Source organism: Macaca mulatta, chromosome 13 (assembly GCF_049350105.2).
Source record: "Macaca mulatta isolate MMU2019108-1 chromosome 13, T2T-MMU8v2.0, whole genome shotgun sequence".
Classification (NCBI taxonomy): Eukaryota; Metazoa; Chordata; class Mammalia; order Primates; family Cercopithecidae; genus Macaca; species Macaca mulatta.
In genome coordinates this window covers 70899579-70925321 of record NC_133418.1, presented here as the reverse complement: position 1 = coordinate 70925321, position 25743 = coordinate 70899579, and the positions used below count along the sequence as shown (strand labels likewise).

At 39.1% G+C, this 25743-nt stretch overlaps 2 protein-coding genes across 18 annotated transcripts in view; one reads left to right on the top strand and one right to left on the bottom strand.

Annotated features, from left to right (window-relative positions):
- The window catches only part of ASB3 (ankyrin repeat and SOCS box containing 3), a 126868-nt gene that overhangs the window by 71945 nt on the left and 29180 nt on the right, over nt 1-25743 (bottom strand). For all 17 annotated transcript variants that reach the window (XM_077958621.1, XM_077958626.1, XM_077958633.1 and 14 more), the window contains 1 exon segment: nt 14411-14569. In XM_077958621.1, the coding sequence (XP_077814747.1) occupies nt 14411-14569 (159 nt within the window).
- Nucleotides 1661-24627, top strand: LOC114671710 (syncytin-1-like). Its single transcript, XM_077959619.1, has 3 exons — nt 1661-1774; nt 2070-2171; nt 24292-24627. The coding sequence occupies exons 2-3, from the start codon at nt 2095-2097 to the stop codon at nt 24482-24484; spliced, it is 270 nt and encodes an 89-aa protein (XP_077815745.1). The 5' UTR covers nt 1661-1774; nt 2070-2094; the 3' UTR covers nt 24485-24627.

Genomic DNA, 25743 nt, shown 5'->3' with positions numbered 1-25743 from the left:
TCAATCCTAGGTACTTGTGAGAGGAAGGGGAAGGATGTCTCCACGCTTTTGTGTACGTATGAAATTGTCCATGACATTTTAAAAAAGGAAAGAAAAAAAAAAAGACTGCCACAAATTCAGAAGGGAATTCCAAAATGAAAATTTCAAAAACACTTTGAGTATCTAAAATATTCCTAATGTGCATATAGTATACCCTGAATTTTTTAAAACACATCAGAATAAAAATCAAACTGAACACTGTCCTATTCACTCAGTAATATTAAAGTCACATTTTGTATATTAATTGAAAAATGACTTAAAACCTAAAGAAACAGGGAGAGAAAGAAGAGACAAGAAATAGATAAATCCACGGCAGAATAATAACACAGTAATTAGGACAGAACCAACCTTCATATACTTTACACCTCTTATGGTATTTATTACAGCCTATCTTGAATTCTGGTTATTATAATATCCTCAATTAAATTGTAAGCCCATGATATCAGGAACTAAGTCTGATAGTGTAGAAGCCTGATAATCACCTAATCAATGGAGGATAATGAGAAAAATTCAGTTGTGACTTTTACTATCCTATTGATAAGCAAAACTGGTTGGCTAAGCTGGTGTTTCTTTGCTCCTTCACCTTTTTATGTGAGACCTATCTAGGACCACATGTTAGGGTAAACTAGATAAATATTTCAAAAATAAAACAGGACTATTGTTCGGTTAAGGATGTATGAAGAACTGCACTCATTCTGCTACTATCCAGAACTGCTCTTGAATATAGAAGACACAAGCTTCATTTGGCTGTTTAAATTTAAATCTGAATTAATTAAAATGGAATAAAAATAAAATGTGAGTCCTTCAATCAAACCAGACAAACTTCAAGTGCTCAAGAGCCCCATGTGGCTAGTGACTATCATAAGGGACAATGTAGATATAGGACAATTCCAAGTTCTATTGGGTAGCACTGGTCTAGAGATTAGAACTGAATTGAACTGAAATTTAACCTAGAATATTAGGCATACCTGTCTTCAAGATACATGTTTAGCATTGGAAACAGACAGCCAGTCAATCAATTGCAGGTCTTGGAGTAAGTGTCAAAGAGAGAAAGAAAATGTGTAATTCTAGAAGCTAGAAAAGTGCTGTGGGTTCCTGGAAAGAAAAAGAAAGCAGAATCATAGTACCTGGTATTAAAATGGTATCAATAGGGACCAGAGACCAAGGAAAAAGATTAAGGATGAAATAAAAGACCCCACTTTGGAAGGCAGAGCTCCAAGTGTCTGAAGTACACAGAGAGATGAGAGAAAGACTTTCCCTTCTTCGATGCAAACAGGTAAGACTCCAAGTGAGACAGTAGAAGAGAAAAGCCAGAACCTCTGAGGGTAGGAACACTGCTTTCCCCACAACAGATCACATAATATAGTATGGAAGAAATCTCTAATTTTAAATGCTTAAGAAAGCAAGAATGGCATGAGAACATTTCCAGCAATAATTTCTAGGCAGACATTTTCTGGTTTTGAAAAAACACCTTTTTCTATTTCCTAAATTAGAGGAAAAATGAAGCAATCTGGGAAAACATATCTTAGGTAACCAAATATTTTTGAAAACAAGAAATTGAGAAACTAGAAGCAGCCTTTGACCCACACAAAACTTTTGACCAAAATCAACTCAGTTGTGTCACGTAACATATTGAATACAGTTAAAAGCAAAGCCTCATGAGAAGATTTCATGAAGGCAAGAACTCAAAACGGGATTCTCATCTAGGAGAAATATGGTAGACCTATACACACATGTAAGTACTAAACCTAACTAGAAATAGTAAACAATCATCATTGTTTAATACAGCATTCATTAAAGAATAATTTTTAAGGGGCTTTTTAAAAATGTAATTATATTACTGAATGCTCTTTTAGAAAAATGCTTAATGTGACTGTTGAGTTCTACGGAATTACTATAACAATTCTGTACAAATTACAATTATAAACACAATTCTGTACCAAATGAAAATTACAGTGAGGTGAGTTTTATATCTATTAGTTAGAAAATATACTCTTCCATATTTTTGTTTGTTTTGTTTTGTTCTCAAGATAGGGTCTTGCTCTGTCGCCCACGATGGAGGAGAGTGACACATTGACGGCTCACTGCAGCCTCAACTTCCTGGGCTCAAGTGATGCTCCCACCTCAAACTCGTGAGTAGCTGGGATTACAGGCATGCACCACCCACATGCCTAATTTTCCATTTTTTGTACAGACAAGGTCTTGCTATGTTGCCTAGGCTGGTCTTGAACTCATGGGATCAAGTGATCCTCCCCCCTCAACCTCCCAAAATGTTGAGATTATAGGCATAAGCCATCACACCCAGCCTAGTCTTTCATTTTGAGGCTCAGATTTTGACAACAATTCTAAAAAATAACATGGTCAGTAAGTCTGTAACGAACAGTTTAACCACGGGCTGTCCATCTCCTCCAGTTATAGCAGCAGGCTGGCTGGCTCTGCAGAGATCATCTATATATTCAATTTTACATTTGAATTATATATGAATTTTTAATTGTATCTCTACTTCTTTGAGTTCTACATGTACTCTGTTCTCTATTATACATTTCATTTTTCTATACAATTGAACAGTAAAATGATTTTTTCATTGTATACCTAGTTTATGTAAAACTTTTTTCCCCACCTCTTTTATGAAGCAAAAAAGAACATTCATAGGAACATTTATCTCCTGCAGTATTTCTCTGGTCCTGTGTTCATACTGACATCTGGTGGCACTAGAAAAGAAACTCCATTGCTGTGACAGATATTTTTTTTCCAGTGTTGTCCATTTATTCTGGTATCCTCAAGTTTATGTTTTTCCAGCACTTTATGCATACCCAAGACAGCAGAACAATTAAAGTACCATCGCAACTCCAGTTGATGATATATGTTAATTGCATCCCTTCACTCTGGCAATGTGAACGGCAAAGATGTAGAATCTTCCACTATTGCAAGAATGTTACTAGCAAAGTAGGACTATCCACTTATTTATTTCATAACTAAAGTTCATGATCAGAATGGTTATAAAATGAGGCTTTCCCATCAAGTACAGAAACATAATTTCTTTTTTTCTTTTCTTTTTTTTTTTTTTTTGAGAAGGAGTCTTACTTTGTCGCCCAGGCTGGAGTGCGGTGGCGCCATCTCGGCTCACTGCAAGCTCCGCCTCCCGGGTTCACGCCATTCTCCTGCCTCAGCCTCCCAGTAGCTGGGACTACAGGTGCCCGCCACCGCGCCCGGCTAGTTTTTTGTATTTTTAGTAGAGACAGGGTTTCACCGTGTTAGCCAGGATGGTCTCAATCTCCTGACCTCGTGATCCACTCACCTCGGCCTCCCAAAGTGCTGGGATTACAGGCGTGAGCCACCGCGCCCGGCCCAGAAACATAATTTCAAACCACTCTCTAAGGAATCAGATAGATTCCTACAATGTCTTGGCCCTGAATCTTTAGTCTGAAATGTAGTATTTTATTGATATATAGAATTTTTAAAAAATTATAATAAAAAGTTACATTTCTGTTTTATAAATTTCTTCACGTCTGCCCAGTGGCTAACAATCTTAAAGATGCATACTGATGGGAAAAACCATGACCTTCTGGGCAAAACTCATTATGTTAGGGATATAACAAAAACGTTGTGGCGAATATCCCAATCCAATTATCCATGTTATCACTGACATTTCTCATGGTTTCTAACAGACAGGGAGAAGTCTAATGTCCAATTAGACATCAGAAACCACATCCAGAAAAATACATCTTTCGATCAAATGAAAGTATTAAAAGACAAAAAGCTAAAATTCCACTATCCTATTATATATTGATTATTTTTCCGTAAGTCTCCTCAGCAACAGAGTCAAGAAACATTTGATTTAGATAACACATCCCTAAACTTACACCTTCTTCTAGGGCTATAACATTGTAATTCTACTACTTTCAGAAATTATTCAACTTTTTGAAGCATTCATACAGCAGTATTCTCCTTACTAGATCCACCCTGTAAGAATGACCCATACTAAGTCTTAAAGAAACAAAATATTCTGGGAGTTCCCTATCAAAAAACTATTTGTATGGATAGTTTGTCCATACACTTTGTCCATACACTTTGTAATCCCAAAGACTCTATTTATGTAGGAACAACATTTCCATTTTAGCCATACTAAATCAATGATAATCACATATCATTAGTTGGCCAATGGCATTAGTAATCACAAAGAATGAAGAGACAATTGCGTTAACCATGTAACAATCCAGGTTGATAGCCACAAAGGCATGGCATGCTGTACAGCAGGGCTACTCAACATTGTAACAAACTGGCTGTCAATGTGCAAACTGTTATATTAGTCCTCAACAAGGTAAGACATTTTGAACAGAATGTAAACAACTATGTCCCAAAGAATACTTTAACTGACATTTTCCTTGAGACAGGACTTCCTTCATGAAGAAACCAATATGTTGATTTATACAATGGCTCAAGCTTCTTATATAAATTGACTGACATTTTGAGCGACACTGCTCTATGGTACACCTAACTACAACACAGATTGTATTGTATGGACTGGGGTTGGGGGAGATTTTGTCTAGTCTATTCATTTCTACCATATACTAGAATATCAAATTATTACAAAAATACTGAAATCAAGAATTTTTGTTTTACTTTAAAAATGAATATAGACTTCCAATTTTAATATTGTAGCACAATATAGGCATTTCCCTTTACTTTTCTTAGAAATCATCCAAGAACAATTAATCCAAAATCAGCAAGAAAAGTAAAATAAAAACACACTCTCCATTTTTAGTAAAACTATAATTCTAGTTTTAGATTTTTGAACTCCAGATCAAAATTTGTAAAAGGGGCTCCAAAAGAACGAAGATCAATCCTGGGTACTTGTGTGAGAAAGAGGACAGACGTGTCAGCTGCACATCTTAGAAAAAGCTAGCAAAGAACACTTCTCAAAGGTCAGAGGCTCCCTCTGAGGAACAAAACTAAGTACCAGGAAAAAAATGCACAGGCTAGCAGCAGGAACTTCTCTGGGGCAGTTGAAATGGGAAAATCAGAGGGATTGGATCCAAACAAAGAATCACAAAAAGGGGTCTATATCTGCTACCACAAATGGGAAACTGCATTGCAAAAATCCCACAGCTGCCAAACCCCACTGGCTAGTGAAAGATACTAGCTAAATGAATTCATGTCCAAAAATCCTGAGTCTAAAGGAATTTAGACACATTAATATGGAATGTGCCTCTACCTCCTCCCTATTATACACCTCCTGAAAGCAGCTAATTGAGCAAAAACTCACATATTCCCAAGATGATTTATCACAAAGGTACCAGCACAAATCCATACAAAGATACAAGAATAAAGGAAGACAAGTTACAGAAAAACAATTAATAGACCAACAACAAAACAAAGCAAAAACCTCTCATCAGAAAAATATTACCACAAACCAAATGAAAATTGTAGCTAAATCTACAGCTGTAAATGTTTAAAAAGAAGTGAAGGAAGCAACTGTCTCTGTGAAAAGAGCACAACACTGAAATACAAGTGCTCAGTAAAAAATGGCTGACAGGAAAAGATATAATTTAATGAATTCAGAAAATACCTGGGAAAAACAAAAACAATCATAAAAAATCCAACTGAAATTGAAATAGGAAGAAACACCAGAGAGAATAGACATTTCTGAATAGGAACATAGAGGCTTTAAAAAAAAAAACCAGGAAAAGTAAAACAAAAACACAGAGAAAGAAAAATAGAGAAAAAACAATAGACATTGAAAACAGATAAGATACCAACATGTAAATACACTGGCCCAAGAACACCACCATAATAACAGAACAAATACTTAAAGATATAATTCCAGAAAGATTAACTAAAATTTAAAATATCCAAGTCTACATACTGAAAAGGCACACACTGTGTGAGAGAAAGCTGATAAGGAACAGACATGGAAAAGTATTGTCACAAAAAGAGAATAAAATTAGGCTAGCTTCAGACTTCAACTCTAGAACAGAATGGATCATCATTTTTAAAGTTCTCAAGCAAAGAAATGTAATTCAAGGATTTTGTACCTGATCAAACTGTTGTTCAAGTTTGAATCATTATTGAATTGAATCATTATTCAATTAAAATGATTCAATTTTTTTACCTTTTTTTTTTTTTTTGGTAGAGATGGGATAGTCTCGCTTTGTTGCCCAGGCTGGTCTCGAACTCCTGGCCTCAAGTGAGCCTTTCACCTCAGCCTCCCAAAGTGCTGGGAATACACGCATGAGCAACAGTGCCCAGTCAAATTATTCAATTTTGAACATGTAAAACCTCAGGGAATAGTATTGCCATAGGTCCTGTTAGAGGACTGTGTTAAAGAAATAATTTAGCCAACCAAACAAGACTGGAAAAAACATGACAAAATAACTGGTGATAAACTTCTAAGCTATTTAACTGTAGAACTAAGAATAAAATTAAATCATGGATTTAGGATGCCAGAACAAAATGCAAAATGTTGTTCCCACTAACAATGCAAATATAACTGACAAAAGTTGGAAAAGTCGGGGGAGAAAGAGAGTTATGTAAGAACAATATAAGGATACTGATTTCCTCATCTTTAAATGCTGGAGGTTTAAATCTATTAATCAAATGTGACTAATAAAGTAACACATTATATAAATATATTTAATTATATGAAGGTAAAACCAGAAAGATAATAAATATCCTAGTTTCATAATTGCTTACATTAAGGAATTAAAAGCCAGGTGCAGTGGCTCACTCCTGTAATCCCAGTTCTTTGGAAGGCCAAGGCAGGCGGATCACTTCAGGTCAGGATTTTGAGACCAGCCTGGCCAACACAGTGAAACCTCATCTCCACTAAATACACAAAAATTAGTCTGCCATGGTGGCAGGCACCTGTAAGCTCAGCTACTCAGGAGGCTGAGACACAAGAATCATTTGAATCCTGCAGGTGGAAGTTGCAATGGGTGGAGATCGCACCACTGCACTCCAGCCTGGGTGACAGAGTGAGACTCTCTCTGTCTCAAAAAAAAAAGTAATTAAAAGACATTGTGGCCAGGCACGGTGGCTCACGCCTGTAATCCCAGCACTTTGGGAGGCCGAGGCAGGCGGATCACGAGGTCAGGAGATCAAGACCATCCTGGCTAACACGGTGAAACCCCATCTCTACTAAAAATAAAAAAAAAAAAATGAGCCGGGTGTGGTGGCAGGCATCTGTAGTCCCAGCTACTCGGGAGGCTGAGGCAGGAGAATGGCCCGAACCCAGGAGGCAGAGCTTTCAGTGAGCCAAGATTGCGACACTGCACTCCAGCCTGGGCGACAGAGCGAGACTCCGTCTCAAAAAAAAAAAAAAAAAAAGACATTGTGTTAAAACATAGAAAGAAATATAAAATATAAAGTTGTATCAAGAACCATAAAACTAAAAAGACAAACAAAAGTAAAACCAGAACATGAAATTAACACTTTTTAAATGTAACTTTTAGTAAACTCCATACTTTTAATCTAAGAAAACTCAAACTCGTATTTTAAAAGACATGTCCTCAAGTAAAAATGCTTACATGACAATCCCTGAGGAAGATGATTAATCTTTTAGTTGAAAAATCTAAAAACAAAACTCCAAAGCAAAGTTTACTTAACATAATATAAAGAGATATGAATGTGAAACCTCAAAATTCTTGGCACATCAAAAAATAGCCTTATGAATGATCACTTATCCATGAAGACACTAATGAAAAGTGAATCACATGGTGGTTTGTTCAATTTTGGAATATGTCAGCAGAGTCAGAGTTTAAGGATATGCTATGTGAGCTGAAGTATGACACATTTTACAGTGAAATATTGAAATAGGCAGTCTCACCCAACACTATAAAACATGCGGTTCTTATTAAATATTACAGCTATGTTTAATATTGAAGGTTACACAGAATAAGCAAACTCAGAAGAACAAAAACTGAAAAACAATCCATCAAAAGCCAAAAGCGCACACCATGCAGTTCCCATGGAGTGTTCTGTGAAATCACACTGGTTTAGATTTCAGCCTCCAATTTACCAATGTTTTCTACATATAACAAAATAAAAAGGAAATCTATTTCCTAAAAACTAGCTGGATTTTTCATTTAGAATTTATTATAGCTATCAATAAGAATAGTTTATTTCCAAAGCAGTTTTACCTACCCTTAGAATATTTATTATGTGATATGGAGCAAGGGGAAGGGAAAGAGAGCAGGGCAAGGACGAGGCAAGGGTAGAGAAAAGAAATAAGGCAGCAAGACTGCTTGTTTTTTTGTTTGTTTTTTTTTTTTTTTTTTTTGAGACGGAGTCTCGCTCTGTCGCCCAGGTTGGAGTGCAGTGGCCGGATCTCAGCTCACTGCAAGCTCCGCCTCCCAGGTTTACGCCATTCTCCTGCCTCAGCCTCCCGAGTAGCTGGGACTACAGGCGCCCGCCACCTCGCCCGGCTAGTTTTTTGTATTTTTTAGTAGAGACGGGGTTTCACGGTGTTAGCCAGGATGGTCTCGATCTCCTGACCTCGTGATCCGCCCGTCTCGGCCTCCCAAAGTGCTGGGATTACAGGCTTGAGCCACCGCGCCCGGCCAAGACTGCTTGTTAAAAAACTCTAACCTGTGTGCTAGCAAAAAGATGTTCTGGAAGGACAATATTCATGTAGAAAGATGAGATGTTCCCTGCATTTCCCCTTTCTCATGAGGTTTTCTCATTTTGATTCCTACTGCCATCAAGTTGAAGAGTTCCCTTTGAAAGCTCATCTTTATTAAAATGTTGGTGAGTTCTGTGAAGGGAAGATATTCCCATTACGAACAGTGGAGTAGTTGATTTTCTAGAGTCCCTCCATTTAGCTTTACATTCAATCATAATCAGATCCAACACACTTCCCATGTCAACAACTTTTCCGGTCACCTGGGAGATTTCCATAGTTCTATATTCACTTTCTACCCTTCGATTCCCTGGGTTTATATTCTATAGCCTCCAGCAATAGGCTGGTGGTAACTGGGCCATCAGGACAGGTCCTACAACATGTAATAGAGTATGCCTTCCCTTGAGGGAGAGAAACAAAATACCTCAAACAATATATTCCAATGTTCAGTTTTGGAAGATAATTCTACAGATGGGAAAGGAACCTTTCTCACCAGTCCAACTGGTCCAGCTACTCTTTCTCATCTAGAAATTATCTGTAGTTAGATACAAACCTTGAAGTATTTTGGATTGTTTTAATATTAAAACTTTTCCATTATAGACTGAAGCATGAATCACTATACGGTTATTTAAAAGACAGACAGATTGTCCAAGTGCAGTGGCTCAGGCCTGTAATCCTAGCACTTTGGGAAGCTAAGGGAGGAGGATCGCTTGAAGACCAGCCTGGGAAACACAGCAAGACCCCAACTCTACAAAAATTAAACATTAAAAAAAAAATTAGCTGGGTGTGGTGGCGTGTGCTTGTGGTCCCAGCTACTCAGGAGGCTGAGGCAGGAGGATAGCTTGAGCCCAATAGTTTGAGGCTGTAGTGAGCTATGACTCTGCCACTGCACTCCAGCCTGGGCAAAAGAGCAAGACCCCACGTTGAAAAATAAAAAAATGTAAAGGTGACCAAGGCAGAGTGCTAAAATTTGTCCTATGATTCATGAGGCAGAGAAGACACTGAAGCCCGTATTATCTCACAGAAGACTCATATGTCCATTCCTTTTTTTTCCACACACAACACAGATGTAGACATGTCCATTCTTCCACACTATATTTATTTATTTATTTATTTTTTGAGACAGAGTTTCACTCTTGTTGCCCAAGCTGGAGTGCAATGGTGCGACCTTGGCTCACTGCAACATCTGCCTCAGCCTCCCGAGTAGCTGAGATTACAGGTATGTGCCACCACACCCGGCTAATTTTTTGTATTTTTAGTAGAAACAGAATTTCACCATGTTAGCCAGGCTGGTCTTGAACTCTTCACCTGAGGTGATCCACCCACCTCAGCCTCACAAAGTGCTGAGATTACAGGCGTAAGCCACCACACCTGGCCCTTTCACATTACGTTTTCACAAACACTAACGCTCTACTTTCCTTTTTTAAAATACTATATTGGTCGGGCACAGTATTTTGTATTAGTCAATACAAAATATTTATTTATTAGTCAATACAAATTTACCATTTACAAAATGGTAAATTCACTGCCAAAGAAACAAAATAAATCCTACTACTAAAAATAAGCAATTTAAAGTTATTTACTGGTTTGAATTATTTCCCATCTCTTGCTTCATTAACATAAAAAGTTCCAGTTAACTATATGTTAAAATATAAACCCCTAAACACTCTGCATCTCTAATTTTCTCCAAATACTAATAAAAGTAGATACAATACTGAATTTCATAAATGGGACTCTAATAATAATAATTTGAAACTGTAAACTATGTGCCCAGAATAGCATTTCTCAAATAGTCCCATGGAATATCGATGTTCCTTGAGGTATTCCTAAATGCTCCATAAAGAAAAAGAATACAGCAGGGCCAGTGGCTCACACCTGTAATCCCAGCACTTCAGAAGGCTGAGGCAGGCAGATCGCCTGAGATCAGGAGTTCGAGATTAGCCTTGCCAACATGGTGAAACCCCATCTCTACTAAAAATACAAAAATTAGCCGGACATGGTGGCAGGGGCCTGTAGTCCCAGCTACTTGGGAGGCTGAGGCAGGAGAATCACTTGAACCCGGGAGGCAGAGGTTGCGTCAGCCGAGATTACACCATTGCACTCCCGCCTGGATAACAAGAGCGAAAGAATAGTACGGTCAAATACGTTTCAAAGCTCTGTGTTAAACAAATGTTTAATGAGAGGTCTTCTCAGAAACCTTCATTCTTTTATTTAACAAATAATTTACTGAACGCCTACCATATACCAGGCACTAAACTGAGTTTGGGAGTTAAAACAGTGAACAACATGAATAAAATCCCTGCCTTCATGGAACATTCTTTCTAGTAAAGGGGGAAGTAAATAAACAATAATTAACCGGAGTCAGTGATGAAGACACTAAAAGAGAATGCATAAAGAGATTAGTGGATACTTCAGACTGGGTGGGCACAATAAGTTACATGTGTAATGTCTTCATGTTTTTCTACGCTGGAGGATATAGCACATAGTGTTTCACAAATGTATGTGATTAGGAAACGTTTTGTCAATAAACATGTTTTTAGTAGTTCACTGAATCAGTTTTCTAGCCAAAACACAGACAACAGCAAGATCAAGATTCCAGGATAGCTCTTCTCTTCCTAAATCCAGTCTTTCTAAAGTTTCCTCACCTGTAAAAGTGGGAATAATATTACATGTCTCAGAATCATACTGAAGATCCAATTATCTACTTCATGTAAAACACCCACACAAGGCTTAGTATATACTCTGCTCAATAAATGTTATTGTTACTGTTAATACAGCACTCTGCACGTGAAGTCTTCTGTCATTCAAGGGTGACTAATTATTCTCCCTTTTAAAATCTCAAACTTGTAAAATCACTTTTTTTACTCCTCTACATAGAAGATTTCTTGAGGAAAGCAACTAGAATACAGACTGCATATAGCTGAGCCTCAATAAATGCTTCCTCTGTAGTTGTACAGAATATCCTTAACTTTCCATAAGTCTGAAATTATTTCAAAACAAAATGTCTAAATACAAAAGTAACAAGGAAAAAAGGACAGATGGAAAATAATCATATGAATAGATGCTCAACATCATCAGCAATTAGGAAAATGCAAATAAAAACCACAGTGAGATACTAGATATCAGGATAACCCGCTCCCGATGTTTAACGTGGGTTCTTTTCTATTTCTCAAGTGTCTCGGCTGGGCTGAGAAATAAAGGGAAAGAGCACAAGAGAGAGAAATTTAAAGCTGAGTGTCGGGGGGAGACATCACATGTCGGCAGGATCCGTGATATTCCCCGAGCCATAAAATCAGCAAGTTTTCATTAGCGATTTTCAAAAGGGGAGGGAGTGCACAAACAGGGTGTGGGTCACAGAGATGACATACTTCACAAGATAATACAATATCACAAAGCAAATGGAGGCAGGGTGAGATCACAGGACCACCAGATGAGGAGAAATTAAAATTGCTAATGAAATTTCCGGCACGCATTGTCATTGATAACATCTTATCAGGAAACAGTGTTTGAGAGCAGGTAACCTGTCTGATCACAATTTATTAGGTGGGAATTTTCCCATTCTAGTAAGCCTGGGAGCACTATAGGAGACCAGGGCTTATTTCATCCTATCGGCTTCGACCATAAAAGACGGGACGCCTTAAAAGGAGCCATCTACAAGCCTACCTTAAGGGCGCATTCTCTTTCTCAGGGATGTTCCTTGCTGAGAAAAAGAATTCAGCAATATTTCTCCTATTTGCTTATGAAAGAGGAGGAATATAGCTCTGTTCCGTCCGGCTCGCTGGCGGCCAGTTCAAAGTTACCTCCCTCGTTCCCTGAACATCACGGTTATCCTGTTCTTTTGTTAAGATGCCCAAATTTCATATTGTTCAAATACACACGCTCTACAAAAAATTTGTGCAGCTGATACAATCACAGGGTCCTGAGGTGACATTCATCCTCCTCAGTTTACAAAGAAGATGACGGGATTAAGAGATTAAAATAAAGACAGGCATAGGAAATCACGAGGATATTCACTGGGGAAGTGATAAGTGTCCATGAAATCTTCACAATTTATGTTCGGAGATTACAGTAAAGACAGGTGTAAGAAATTATAAAAGTATTAATTTGGGGAACAAATAAATGTCCATGAAATCTTCATAATTTATGTTCTTCTGCCGTGGTTTCAGCCGGTCCCTCCATTCGGGGTCCCTGACTTCCCACAACAACTACTAAACCCCCATTAAAATTACTAAAATATAAGGGAGAAAAAGAAAAAGCTGCCAATAGCAAATGTTGACAAGGATATAGGGCAACTAAAAGTCTCAAACATTACTGAAGGAAATGCAAACCGGTAGAAAAAAACTTCCAACTTGTTTTCCAAAGTTAAACACATATTTACTATATGTCATACCAATCCTAAGTATTAACCCAAGAGAAATAAAAACTTATATTGATACAAAACCTGTCTGCAAATGTTTTTAGATTTAGTCATAACCACTGAACACTGAAAACTCAAATATCCAACTGATAAATGGATAGACTGTATTACATCTATTTAATAGAATAGGATTCAGCAACAAAAAGGAATGGATTATTGATACATGCAACAATATGGATGAATCTCAAAAGTATCATACTAGTTAAAGGAAGCCAGTCTCAAAGGCTATATGGTGTGTGTGTGTGTGTGTGTGCATATATACATATATACATGTTATATGTCTATGACATTCAGCAAAATGCAAACTACAGGGATAGGAACAGATCAGTCGCTGTCAGGGGTGGAGCCAGGGGGAGGGAGGAAAATATTGATAAAAATTGGCAGCATGATGGAATTTTGAGGAGTGATGGAATGGTTCTATATTTTGATTGTTGTCATTACAGAATTTTATGAATACATCAAAACTCACAGAACTGTTATACCAAAAAAAATGAATTTTACTAAAGTACATAAATTTAAATAATATTTTTAAGTCCACAAGGGAAAAAAGTACTTTCATAGACAACTCATTTTATTCTCAGCCCAATAACAAAGACCAGATAGGTACTATTACTCTCATTCCATAAGTGAGGACACTGAAGCATGCAGTAAATAAATAAATATACAAATTACATGTGGCAGGACCAAAACTACAGTCCAGATGCACTGATTCTATTCCAAACACTTCATTGACTCAATTTTCTCATAAACTTTATGGGACACAATGTCCCTGAAGACAAATAGAATCGAATAGAAGAAAGGAGGAAAAGAAGAAAAAAGACAGTTATTGGAAGAAAGCCATTTAGAATTTGGCTGTCATCCTTAAGGAATTAAAAAACAGTCTTTAATGGAAGAGGTGTGAACAGTGATCCATACAGGCAACACATTAACTGGCATTAAAGTATTAGCTGGTGATTTCTTCCATAAAAGCTTCTTAATTTTTTAATGCTAAGAAAAGGCAAAAGCAAACATAAAACATTCACAGGTAACCTTGCAACTATTGCTACAATTTCAGTGATGCCTAGTCTTCAGAACAACACTGAGAACAATGATGGTGCCTACAATTCAAAACAGATTTTGCACCTTTAAATAAACAAAGTCCCAGAAGCTACCACCCAAGAATAGAAAACAAGACCAAAACCTTTAAAAATATCTTTTCAGTTTCAAAATCAAAGAAGTAGTGGTATAATAGTTGCCAAAAGAACATACTATAATTACAACAGCTGAAGGAAATATTGAGCTTAGTTTAACAAAAAAATGATGAAAAACTGCAACGGTACCACAAATAGCATACTTACCTAAAAACAATGGTGTCGTTTCTTCTAAAGTAGTTGCATTAGGATCTGCCCCAGCTTCTAAAAGAATCTGTACGATTTTCCAATGTCCTTGACTTGCAGCGAGATGTAAAGCACAGAAACCTTCAAAGGTCTTCATCTTAATGTAGTTTTCAGATGAATCTATGGAAGAATCAAAGCCCATCAACTAGAAGATATTACTTCTATTTCCTGGTTTTAAAAAGCAAAGATTCCAAGAGGAATTTAATGAACTATTAAAATGTCAGTAATTTATAAATGACAGGTTTCACCATTTAAAACTCTAGAAAAATCAAGAAAAAGTTCTACAGAGATCCCAATGTGGACAGCTCTTTGGTATTCTTAATACACAAATCCTGCCCACTCACTCTTATTTTCTCTTCTCTAATTTTTGGTGAGTAAGGGAAAAGGAGTGGCAGAAATTGAAAGGTAACACAAAAGCAATAATCTGGGGAGGATGCAGCACTAAAGATTTGCTTAAACAGAATTTATCGAAAAATTAATCAATTTTATTTTTTTATTTTTAAATTTCCATAAGGGAAATGGTCTAATCTCTAGCATTACTTCCTTGTACTCAACTAATACCATGAGGCAGTTTTAAATACTCCTTTTCTAACTTAAGACTATGGTCTAATAGTTAATGAAAACTGCAGTTCTAAAAGAATAAAATGCACTCCAACACAACCAAACAGTGATATATAATAAGGAATTTATGAGTTAAAGTTTCTGAAATATACTTGTTATGAAAAAGCCAAGGTTCTGGTAACACTCCAACTGCCCATTATAGAAGGATGGGCTCTAAAGTGAATGGTGAAGACATTTCTGATAGTTGGAATAAACTAAACAGAAAATAAAAAAAAAACTTTTAAAAACATTTTCTTGAAGTATCAGAATTTAAATGAATGCTCCTAACTAGTCATCTATTTCAAGTAATTCTTGTAATTGTAACTCACTGATGAAACAAGTAAATTAAGCCATAATATCACAGTAACAGCTTCTAAGTACATATATTCAAAGAAAATAGTCTCAAACTTTACAGACACACAACTAATTGGCAAGATAAGGTAGTCATTATTAAAAGGGCATATCACAGAAATAGGGTTTCAGACATTAGTCAGAAGTTGACTCTTATTCAAAGTAGTCTATTGAGATTAGTCAGAGATTAGTCAGACATGACCCTTATTTCATGTATTAACCTGACAGTTTTGTGAATACAAATGACATGAAAACCAAGGAACACAAAGATATATATAGATAATTGACATTGGTAGATTGGCTCCTAACTGGGAAATTTCAGTATTATAAAGACGCTGATTCTTCCCAAAATAATTAATAAATTTAATACAATTCTAATAAAAATGCCAGTAGAGCTGTTTGCTTGTTTTATACTTGATAAAGTAACTCAAGTTGATAAGGCTAAGGTAGTGACGCAGGATTTTTTGCTCCTTAGTTCAGCTAAAATCCAGGTTCTTATGTCACCACCAGGAAAAATCAGGCATGTGGACACACTGAAAGGTGAGGAGAGTGGAATTTATTAAAAGAAAGCTCTCAGCTAACAAAGGGGGTCCTGCCAACAGGTTCCCATTCCACAGATTGAATAGCAGACCACCACACATGAGCTGAAGAGACCAGGCTCCTCCCCTCACATAAGACAAGAATTCCCGGTGGCTTCACCCCATTCTTCCAGTGCACAGGCAGCCCCTTATTCTGAGCCACTCCACATTGATTTATTTCCCTTCTGTGCATGTATTAAGGGACGGAATTTTTCACCCCCATGGGCATGTTTAGGCAAGCTCCCGGTGCACAATGACCTAGGCAGCATTTGGCTGTCTCCTCTATCAGTAGGGCAGGTAAGAGTAACAAAGAATTTAGAAAAATGAACAAGACAAGCATTGAAGCATACCTAGACTTACTATATACTAAACCATGTCTTAAAGTTAGAAAAAGTAAAGTAATGTGCTCCTGGTACAAATGCAGAAAGGAAGGTACCCATCAGGGAAAGGAATCAACAGATGCAATAGGAGACTAAGAAAGATGATCGCTAAAAGGTAGGAGACGTAGACCAGTGTTATATTACAGAGGCCAAGGAACTTTCTCTTATAAAGAAGAGATGTTCTCCTCTACTTACAAAGGAAAAAAAGAGATAAAGTTTAATCCTGGCCATTTAAATAATATGCCTTACAGCAGAAAGAGTGAACTTTAATGTATGCAACATAAAAAAAAAAAAAAATCAACCAAGAGGTAAAAGGAAGGGGGATCCTAGAATAGAATGCAGACTGTGACAAAAGAATCTAACTGGAATACAAATATATGTCATAACCACATCGAGAGAGAGAGAAAAAAGATGCTGGTCTATATAAGTTTGATAAATGATGCTATGACTGAAAACTGTCAGACTAAAGACAAAAAGAACTGCACATAAACACTATAGTCTAGTTGGTAAAGCTGTTTCTAGGAGTAGAGATTAACAATTCTGAAACCATTCTACATGAATACGAAGAACAAACAAATAAATAAACAGATGGCAGATCTGCGAGCCAGGTTTCTTACTGCTGGAGAGGAACATTACAGTTAAGGAAAGAGGGAAGGCTAGAATGAACCATGTGGTTCTGGATTAGAGTCCAGACATCAGTATGAATTCATGTTTAGCTTAAAATCAATGACAGTTCAGTAGCAACAAGCACACTCAGTCCTCGGATCTTGCTCCCCGCCCCCCCCCTTTTTTTTGAGATGGAGTTTCACTCTTGTTGCCCAGGATGGAGTGCGGTGGTGTGATCTTGGCTCACTGCAACCTCCACCTCCCGGATTCAAGAGATTCTGCTGCCTCAGCCCCCCAAGTAGCTGGAATTACAGGCGTGCCACCGCAGCCGGGTAATTTTTTGTATTTTTTTCGTAGAGACATGTTTTTGCCATGTTGGCCAGGCTGGTCTCAAACTCCTGGCCTCAGGTGATCCGCCCAACTCGGCCTCCCAAAGTGCTGGGATTACAGACGTGAGCCACCGTGCCTGACCTCAGATCTTGGTTTTCAATACCATTCTCCCATAAAAGAAACCAGAGCTCTTATGAAAATGGCTGATCCCAGGGCTGAGGTGGGAAACATACAAAGAGTCTGGAGCATACCACAGGTCCAAAAAGTAAAAAGTGCTCAAAAAACAAACAATGGGGACATGCAAAAGAGACACAGGAGCCACTCTGAAAGGGCATCCTATGACCAAAACAATATGAGCAACAAAATAAATTACTTTGTATTGGATTGTAACCTAAAGTACAGGTATGAAATAAGTAACAATGAGTCCATGCAGATATAAATGACTAAATATATAAATTAATGGGAGAGAAGAGATAAATCTCCGATATAGAAGACTTCCAAATAATTTCTGTAAAGACTCCTCCATCAAGGAAGTAGAGTTTAATTCCCACTTCTTGAATGCAAGCCACCTTTAGTGACTTGCATACACACTCATCTTAGGAAAAGGAAATAAAATCTCCTGTGTGATTATGAAATAAAGAAAATAAAAGGCACTTCTCACACAGGTGAGAAATACTGAAGTCAATTTACTACTAATTTGAGATCCTGAAATACTTTACCTATAGAAAAAAAAGTAGTAAGCTAACTTTTAAATCACTGGACCAGGAAGGTAACATTTGAAGTTGGATTTAGGCTGCAATTTTGACTCTGCCAGAAATAATATGGATTACACTTTGGGCCAATTACTTAAATCTCTCTGAGGCTCAAGTTCCGTGACAGTGAAACAAAGATAAATTAGCTGGACCAACTCTCAATGGGGTTCAATACAATTAGGTATATAGTCTAAATTTTTGTAAAATACAAATGCAGATAGATACGCAATTTAAGTACTGTCAAAGTTGTTACAAATTTAGTAAAGTCTCCAAAGTACCATTTTAAGAAAGTTTTCAGCACCCACTATAAATTAGTTTTGAAAGTTCCAAAGATAAACTGCTTTCCTTAAACTGATACATGAGCTTTAGCAAAGGGATCTTATCTACCTTGTACTGGACCATCAATCACCACCTTCTCACTCTCTTCCTTTCTCTACAGGGGGGTTTCCTGAAAAAGAAATGGCTCATCCTACTCACTGTTTTTAATGCTTTAATCTCTCTTTACCCTAAAAGGAAGGCAAAGTGATTTCTCCTTCTCATCTACTTACTGAAACTTTAAATGGTATGGGTATTAAACACATTCTTAATGGACAAATACAATGAGCACTTCAGGTCTTTCACAACTTGTGAGTTCTTTCCTGGGACTACTTGGAGAAGTAGAGCCACCACAGCTGAACCAACGCCAGCCACTGACGCCTGTGTAGCAATGACAAGAGTTGGCCCAAACACTGCCAATGAAACCACACCCTATGTTTGCTGACACAAAGTGTCTTTTTACTTATGAATAATAAACTTGCCTATTACTTCTTACAAAAGTGGTAGTGATGGGTGGTAGACCGTTATTTTTGTTTTCTGCAGACTCTAACAGGGAAAGTAAAAACACAAGGTTTTCAGTAGAGGAGATAGGTTAAGTATTAAGATCAGAATCTTTCTTAACAGCTGAGCCAGAATTTGATGACAAATTTACTACGTGCCAATCACAAGTGTAATAAATGTCAAGATTATATCGCCACGCCATTTACACAATTTATATCATCTTACTATATTTTACTTAGGAATTATAAGGTTAGATATAAAATGATTTCCACAATACAAGGAATTTTATTATGTGCAAACTTCTCAGAAAACCCTCAGGAGAGACTTCATAATGCACACAAAATGCATGAAAGAAGTCAGTGAAGAGGAAGAGGTTGCAAGGCATTACAAAGAAAGTAGACACTATAAGAAAAGTGAAGAGAAAATACCCGAAACACATATAACACCGAAGGATTAATATCCAGAATACATAAAGAGCTCTTTACAGATAAGGTAAGGCCTAATGCAGTGGCTCATGCCTGTAATCCCAGCACTCTGGGAGGCCAAGGAAGGAGTATCACTTGAGGCCAGGAGTTCGAGACCAACCTGGACAACATAGCAAGACCTCCCATCTGTATGAAATATAAAAAATAAAAAATTAGCCTGATGTGATGGCATATGTCTGTGGTCCCATTTATCCCAGAGACTGAGATGGGAAGATCACTTAAGCCCAACAGTTGGAGGCTGCAGTGGGCCATGATCACACCACTGCACTCCAGCTTGGACAAGAGTAAGACCCCATCTCTTTAAAAAAAATTTTTTTAATTAAAAAAATAAATAAGGTAAGTCTAGAACTTCCAAAGGGAAATCTTGCCTGTCTAATGACATCATTCTAATAGCAGAATCCAGCAATCTCTGAAGAGACCTATCATTCAGATTTACGTTTACTTGAGTTACTATATTCCCTTTCTTTGCTTAAGCTAGTTTGAACTAGGTTTCTTTCGCTCACTACTGAAAGAATCCTGATTAACATAGCATACAATTTAGCAGGATCTATCAATATTTTAACTTGGCATGGTGATGGTTAATTTTACATGTTAACTTGACTGGGTTAAGGGATGCCTAGATGGCTGCTAAAACATTTCTGGGTATATCCGTGAAGATGTTTCAGGAAGGCATTACCATCTGAATCAGTAGACTGAATAAACAAGACCCGCCCTCACCAATGTGGGCAGGCATCATCTAATCCTTGAAGGACCTAAAAAAAAAAAAAAAAAAGGCAGGCAACCCCCTTTGGGTCCCCTCCCGTTGTATGGGAGCTCTGTTTTCACTCTATTAAATCTTGCAACTGCACACTCTCTGGTCCGTGTTTGTTCCGGTTTGAACTGAGCTTTTGCTTGCTGTCCACCACCGCTGATTGCTGTTGTCGCAGACCCGCCGTTGACTTCCACCCCTCCAATCCGGCAGGGCGTCCACTGCACTTCTGATCCAGCGAGGCGGCGCCCACTGCCACTCCCAATTGAGCTGGAGGCTCGCCATTGTTCCTGCACGGGCTAAGTGCCTGGGGTTCGTCCTAATCGAGCTGAATAGAGCTATAACACTCACCACGTGGCCCAAGATTCCATTCCTTGGAATCCATAAGGCCAAGAACCCCAGGTCAGAGAACAAGAGGCTTGCCGCCATCTTGGAAGCAGCCCACCACCATCTTGGGAACTCTAAGAACAATTCCCCCCAGGTAACATTTTGGCGACCACAAAGGGACCTCGAAAGCAGTGAGTAATATTGGACCACTTTCACCTGCTATTCTGTCCTATCCTTCCTTAGAATTGGAAGAAAATACCGGGCACCTGTCAGCTGGTTAAAAATGATTAGCGTGGCTGCCGGACTTAAGACTCAGGTGTGAGGCTATCTGGGAAAAGGGTTTCTAACAACCCCCAACCTTTCTGGGTTGGGAACGTTGGTCTGCCTGGAACCAGCTTCCACTTTCAATTTTCCTGGGGAAGCTGAGGACCGACTAGAGACAGAAAGCTGTTGTCCCGAATTCCCACAGCCAGAAGTTTCTACTCAACAGTTGCCCATGCATGCTCTCCTACCTTTCCTTCTGACCCATACCTCCTGGGTCCTGACCATGACTTTCTTGAAAGTATAGCCCAAAATTCTCCTTATCTCTGATTCTCCTTCCTCCAATCCTCCTTGCCTCCTAGGTACTAATGGTTCATACTTTCATTTCCTTTCCCAAGTATTAGAGCAAGTTGTATCTCCAAAGGGATATAAGGAAGCTCTATGCTGTGTCCTTAGGCATCTAGGCTATGAACCCAGGGAGTCTTGTCCCTGGTGTCCCTCCCAGTTTAGATATACAGCTCTTGACATGGGCAGTTATATGGGACCCATTCCCTACCACTGTTGCCAGGGCCCCATGTTTATAAATGGCAGGAGGATTACTCTCCCATTGTGTAAGATGCTCTCCTCCCCCAATTTCTACCCAGCTTACCCCTCTGCAATACAATCTCCAACCCTTGGCTCCTTGGCCAGGGCCTTAGAACTAATGGCCCAGTACTTTAACAACTGGAACTGGGTCTACAACAACATAATAGGATGAAAGTGAACTGAGTAAGTCAAGGAGAGAAGAGATAGAGAAAGAAAAGAGAGAAAAGAGGGAGAGAGAGAAAAAGAGACATAGAAGTAGTAAAGAAAAAATTGTGCCCTATTCCTTTAAAAGGGTAAATTTAAAACCTATAATTGATAATTGAAGGTCTTCCCTGTGACCCTATAACACTCCAATACTACCTTGTTGTCAGTATAAACAAGGGCGTAGCCTGAAAACACTGAGACCACTGGCAACCTGTAGCCTTCCTATCAAAAATCCTTAACCCAGTAACCCACGGAAAAAGGCACATAGGATAAATAGGAGCCATCTCTCATATTACACATCCGAAAGGACTTAATCCGGGGCAACAAAAAGTTTAAGATCAATAATTAGGGCATATTCCTGCAAGCGAAAAGAAGGACAGAGGCCCTAGTGGGCAAAAACTGTATCTCAATCCTGACTCAAAAGGTTACCTACACCCTCTCTGAAAATAATTTGCGTAAGAACTGTTGTTTATGGGAATGCATCTTGATGGGGCAACTGCGTTGTTATGAAATACTCAGGAACCCAGCCCAGCTCTAGAACTCACCCGATCACAGAGGCAATGTTGGGCACGCTGGTAAAGGACCGCTAGAATCCAGCAGCCTGGACCCCTTTCTTTGCGGTCAAGAAAGGCGGGAAAACAGGTGCAGGACTGCTACATCGGTGAGTGTAACTAATCCGACAAGCAGAGGTCCACGGGTGGTTACACACCCTGGAAAGGAATAAGCATTAGGACCACAGAGGACGCTCTAGGACTAATGCTCATTGGAAAATGACTAGGGGCGCTGGCATCTCTATGTTCTTTTTTCAGATGGGAGGTATTCCCTGCAAGGCAAAAATGCCCCTAAGATGTATTCTGGAGAATTCAGCCCAGTCAGAGTATATGTACCTTTTTCTCTGTCAGACTTGAAGAAAATTAAAATAGACCTAGGTAAATTCTCAGATAACCCTGATGGCTATATTGATGTTTTACAAGGGTTAGGGCAATCCTTTGATCTGACATAGAAAGATATAATGTTACTGCTAGATCAGACACTAACCCCAGAAGAGAGAAGTGCCACCATAACTGCAGCCCGAGAGTTTGGCTATCTCTGGTGTCTCAGTCAGGTCAACAACAGGATGACAACAGAGGAAAGAGAAAAATTCCCCACAGGTCAGCAGGCAGTTCCCAGTGTAGACCCTCACTGGGACGCAGAATCAGAATATGGAGATTGGTGCCGCAGACGTTTGCTAACTTGCATGCTAGAAGGCTAAGGAAAAGTAGGAAGAAGCCTATGAATTGTTCAATGATGTCCACTATAACACAGGGAAAGGAAGAAAGTCCTACTGCCTTTCTGAAGAGACTAAGGGAGGCACTGAGAAACATACCTCCCTGTCGCCTGACTCTATTGAAGGCCAACTAATCTTAAAGGATAAGTTTAATTACTCAGTCAACTGCAGACATTGGAAGAAAACTTCAAAAGTCTGCCTTAGGCCCGGAGCAAAACTTCGAAACCCTATTGAACTTGGCAACCTCAGTTTTTTATAACACAAATTAGGAGGAGTAGTCAGAACGGGATAAACGGGATAAGAAAAAGGCTACCGTTTTAGTCATGACCCTCAGGCAAGTGGACTTTGGAGTCTCTGGTACAGGGAAAGTCTGGGCAAATTGAACGCCTAATGGGGATTGCTTCCAGTGCGGTATACAAGGACACTTTAAAAGACTGTCCCAATAGGAATAAGCCGCTCCCTTTTGTCAAGGGAATCGCTGGAAGGCCCACTGCCCCAGGGGATGAAGGTCCTCTGAGTCAGAAGCCACTAACCAGATGATCCAGCAGCAGGACTGAGGGTGCCCAGGGCAAGCACCAGCCCATGCCATCACCCTCACATAGCCCCAGGTACGCTTGACCATTGAGGGCCAGGAGGTTAACTGTCCTGGACACTGGTGCGGCCTTCTCAGTCTTACTCTCCTGTCCCGGACAACTGTCCTCCAGATCTGTCACTATTCGAGGGGTCCTAAGACAGTCAGTCACTAGATACTTCTGCCAGCCACTAAGTTGTGACTGGCTAACTTTACTCTTTTCACATGCCTTTCTAATTATGCCTGAAAGCCCCACTTCTTTGTTAGGGAGAGACATCCTAGCAAAAACAGGTGCCATTATACACTAGAATTAGGAGGAGGAAAAAGGGTAAATATATATACAGACTCAAAGTATGCTTACCTAGTCCTCCACGCCCACGCAACAATACGGAGAGAAAGGGAATTCCTAACTTCCGAGAGAACACCTATCAAACATCAGGAAGCCATCAGGAGATTATTTTTGGCTGTACAAAAAAACATAAAGAGGCGGCAGTCTTACACTGCTGGGGTCATCAGAAAGAAAAGAAAAGAGAAATAGAAGGGAACCGCGAAGCAGATATTGAAGCCAAAAGAGCCACAAGGCGGGACCCTCCACTAGAAATGCTTACAGGAGGACCCCTTGTATGGGGTAAGCCCTTCAAGGAAACCAAGCCCCTGTATTCAACAGAAGAAATAGAATCGGGAACCAAAAGAGGACACCGCTTCCTCCCCTCAGGATGGCTAGCCACTGAAGAAGGAAAAATACCTTTGCCTGCAGCTAACCAATGGAAATTACTTAAAACCCTTCACCAGACCTTTCACTTAGGCATTGATAGCACCCATCAGATGGCCAAATCATTATTTACTGGACCAGGCCTTTTCAAAACTATCAAGCAGATAGTCAGGGCCTGTGAAGTGTGCCAAAGAAATAATCCCCTGCACTTCAGGTCTACATTTCAATCCCTGTATCGTTAACCTCCTTGTTACGTTTGTCTCTTCCAGAATCAAAGCTGTAAAACTACAAATTGTTCTTCAAATGGAACCCCAGATGCAGTCCATGACTAAGATCTACTGTAGACCCCTGGACCGGCCTGCTAGCCCATGCTCCAATGTTGATGACATTGAAGGCACCCCTCCCGAGGAAATCTCAAATGCACAACCCCTACTATGCCCCAATTCAGCAGGAAGCAGTTAAGAGCAGTCGTCGGCCAACATCCCCAACACCACTTGGTTTTTCCTGTTGAGAGGGGGAACTGAGAGACAAGACTAGTTAGATTTCCTAGGCCAACTAAGAATTCCTAAGCCTAGTTGGGAAGGTGACCACATCCACCTTTAAACACGGGGCTTGTAACTCAGCTCACACCCAACCAATCAGGTAGTAAAGAGGCTCACTAAAATACAATTAGGCTAAAGCAGGAGGTAAAGAAATAGTCAAATCACATATCGCTTGAGAGCACAGGGGGAGGGACAATGATTGGGATATAAACTCAGGCATTTGAACAGGGAGCGGCAACCCCCTTTGGGTCCCCTCCTGTTGTATGGGAGCTCTGTTTTCACTCTATTAATCTTGCAACTGAAAGAAAAAAAAAAAGGCAAGAGGGAGAATTCATTCTCTCTTGAGCTAGGATATGCATCTTCTCCTGCCCTTGGATACTAAAGATCCTGATCCTCAGGCCTTCGAACTCCAGGACTTACACCAGTGGCCTCCCATACCCCAGTTCTCAGTCCTTTGGCCTCAGACTAAGAGTTACACGATCACTTCCCCTGGTTCTCAGGCCTTCAGACTCAGGCTGAGTTACACCACCAGCTTCCCTGGTTCTCCATCTTACGGACAGCGTATCATGGGACTTCTCAGCTCCCATAATTACATTAGCCAATTCCCATAGTAAATCCCCTCTTGTCTATCTATATATATTTTATTGGTTCTATTTCTCCAGAAAACTCTAACTTATCAAACCAGTAAATGCACTTCTAAAACTCCATCCTACAGAAATGCTCAACCATGTGCACAAAGATATATACAAAAGGATGTTCACTGAATCACTAGTTGTAACAGCAAAACTTTAGGAAACCAACAAAATGTCTATCAATAGGAGAATGGTTACATAAATTACACTACATTTCTACCATGAAATACTACACAAAAGTGTTTTCACTCAGAGAGCAGAAGAGTGACTTGGACTGTTGTATTTTAAAATGATCCCTCTAATATGTTGGGGATGGCCTGTCATGGGATGGAGAAGGAGCAACAGCAAGTAGAGAAGATCTGTTAAGATGCTACTATAGCAACCCAGACAAGAGATGTGGCTCTGACAAATGTACTAATGGTAGTGAGAAGTGATCTGACTGGCCCCTGCTTTTGCTAGGATGTCTCTCCCTAACATACACGTACACAAATTTGCTGACTGACTAGATGAAAAATATGAGAAAAAGAAAGAAATGAATGGTGGCCCA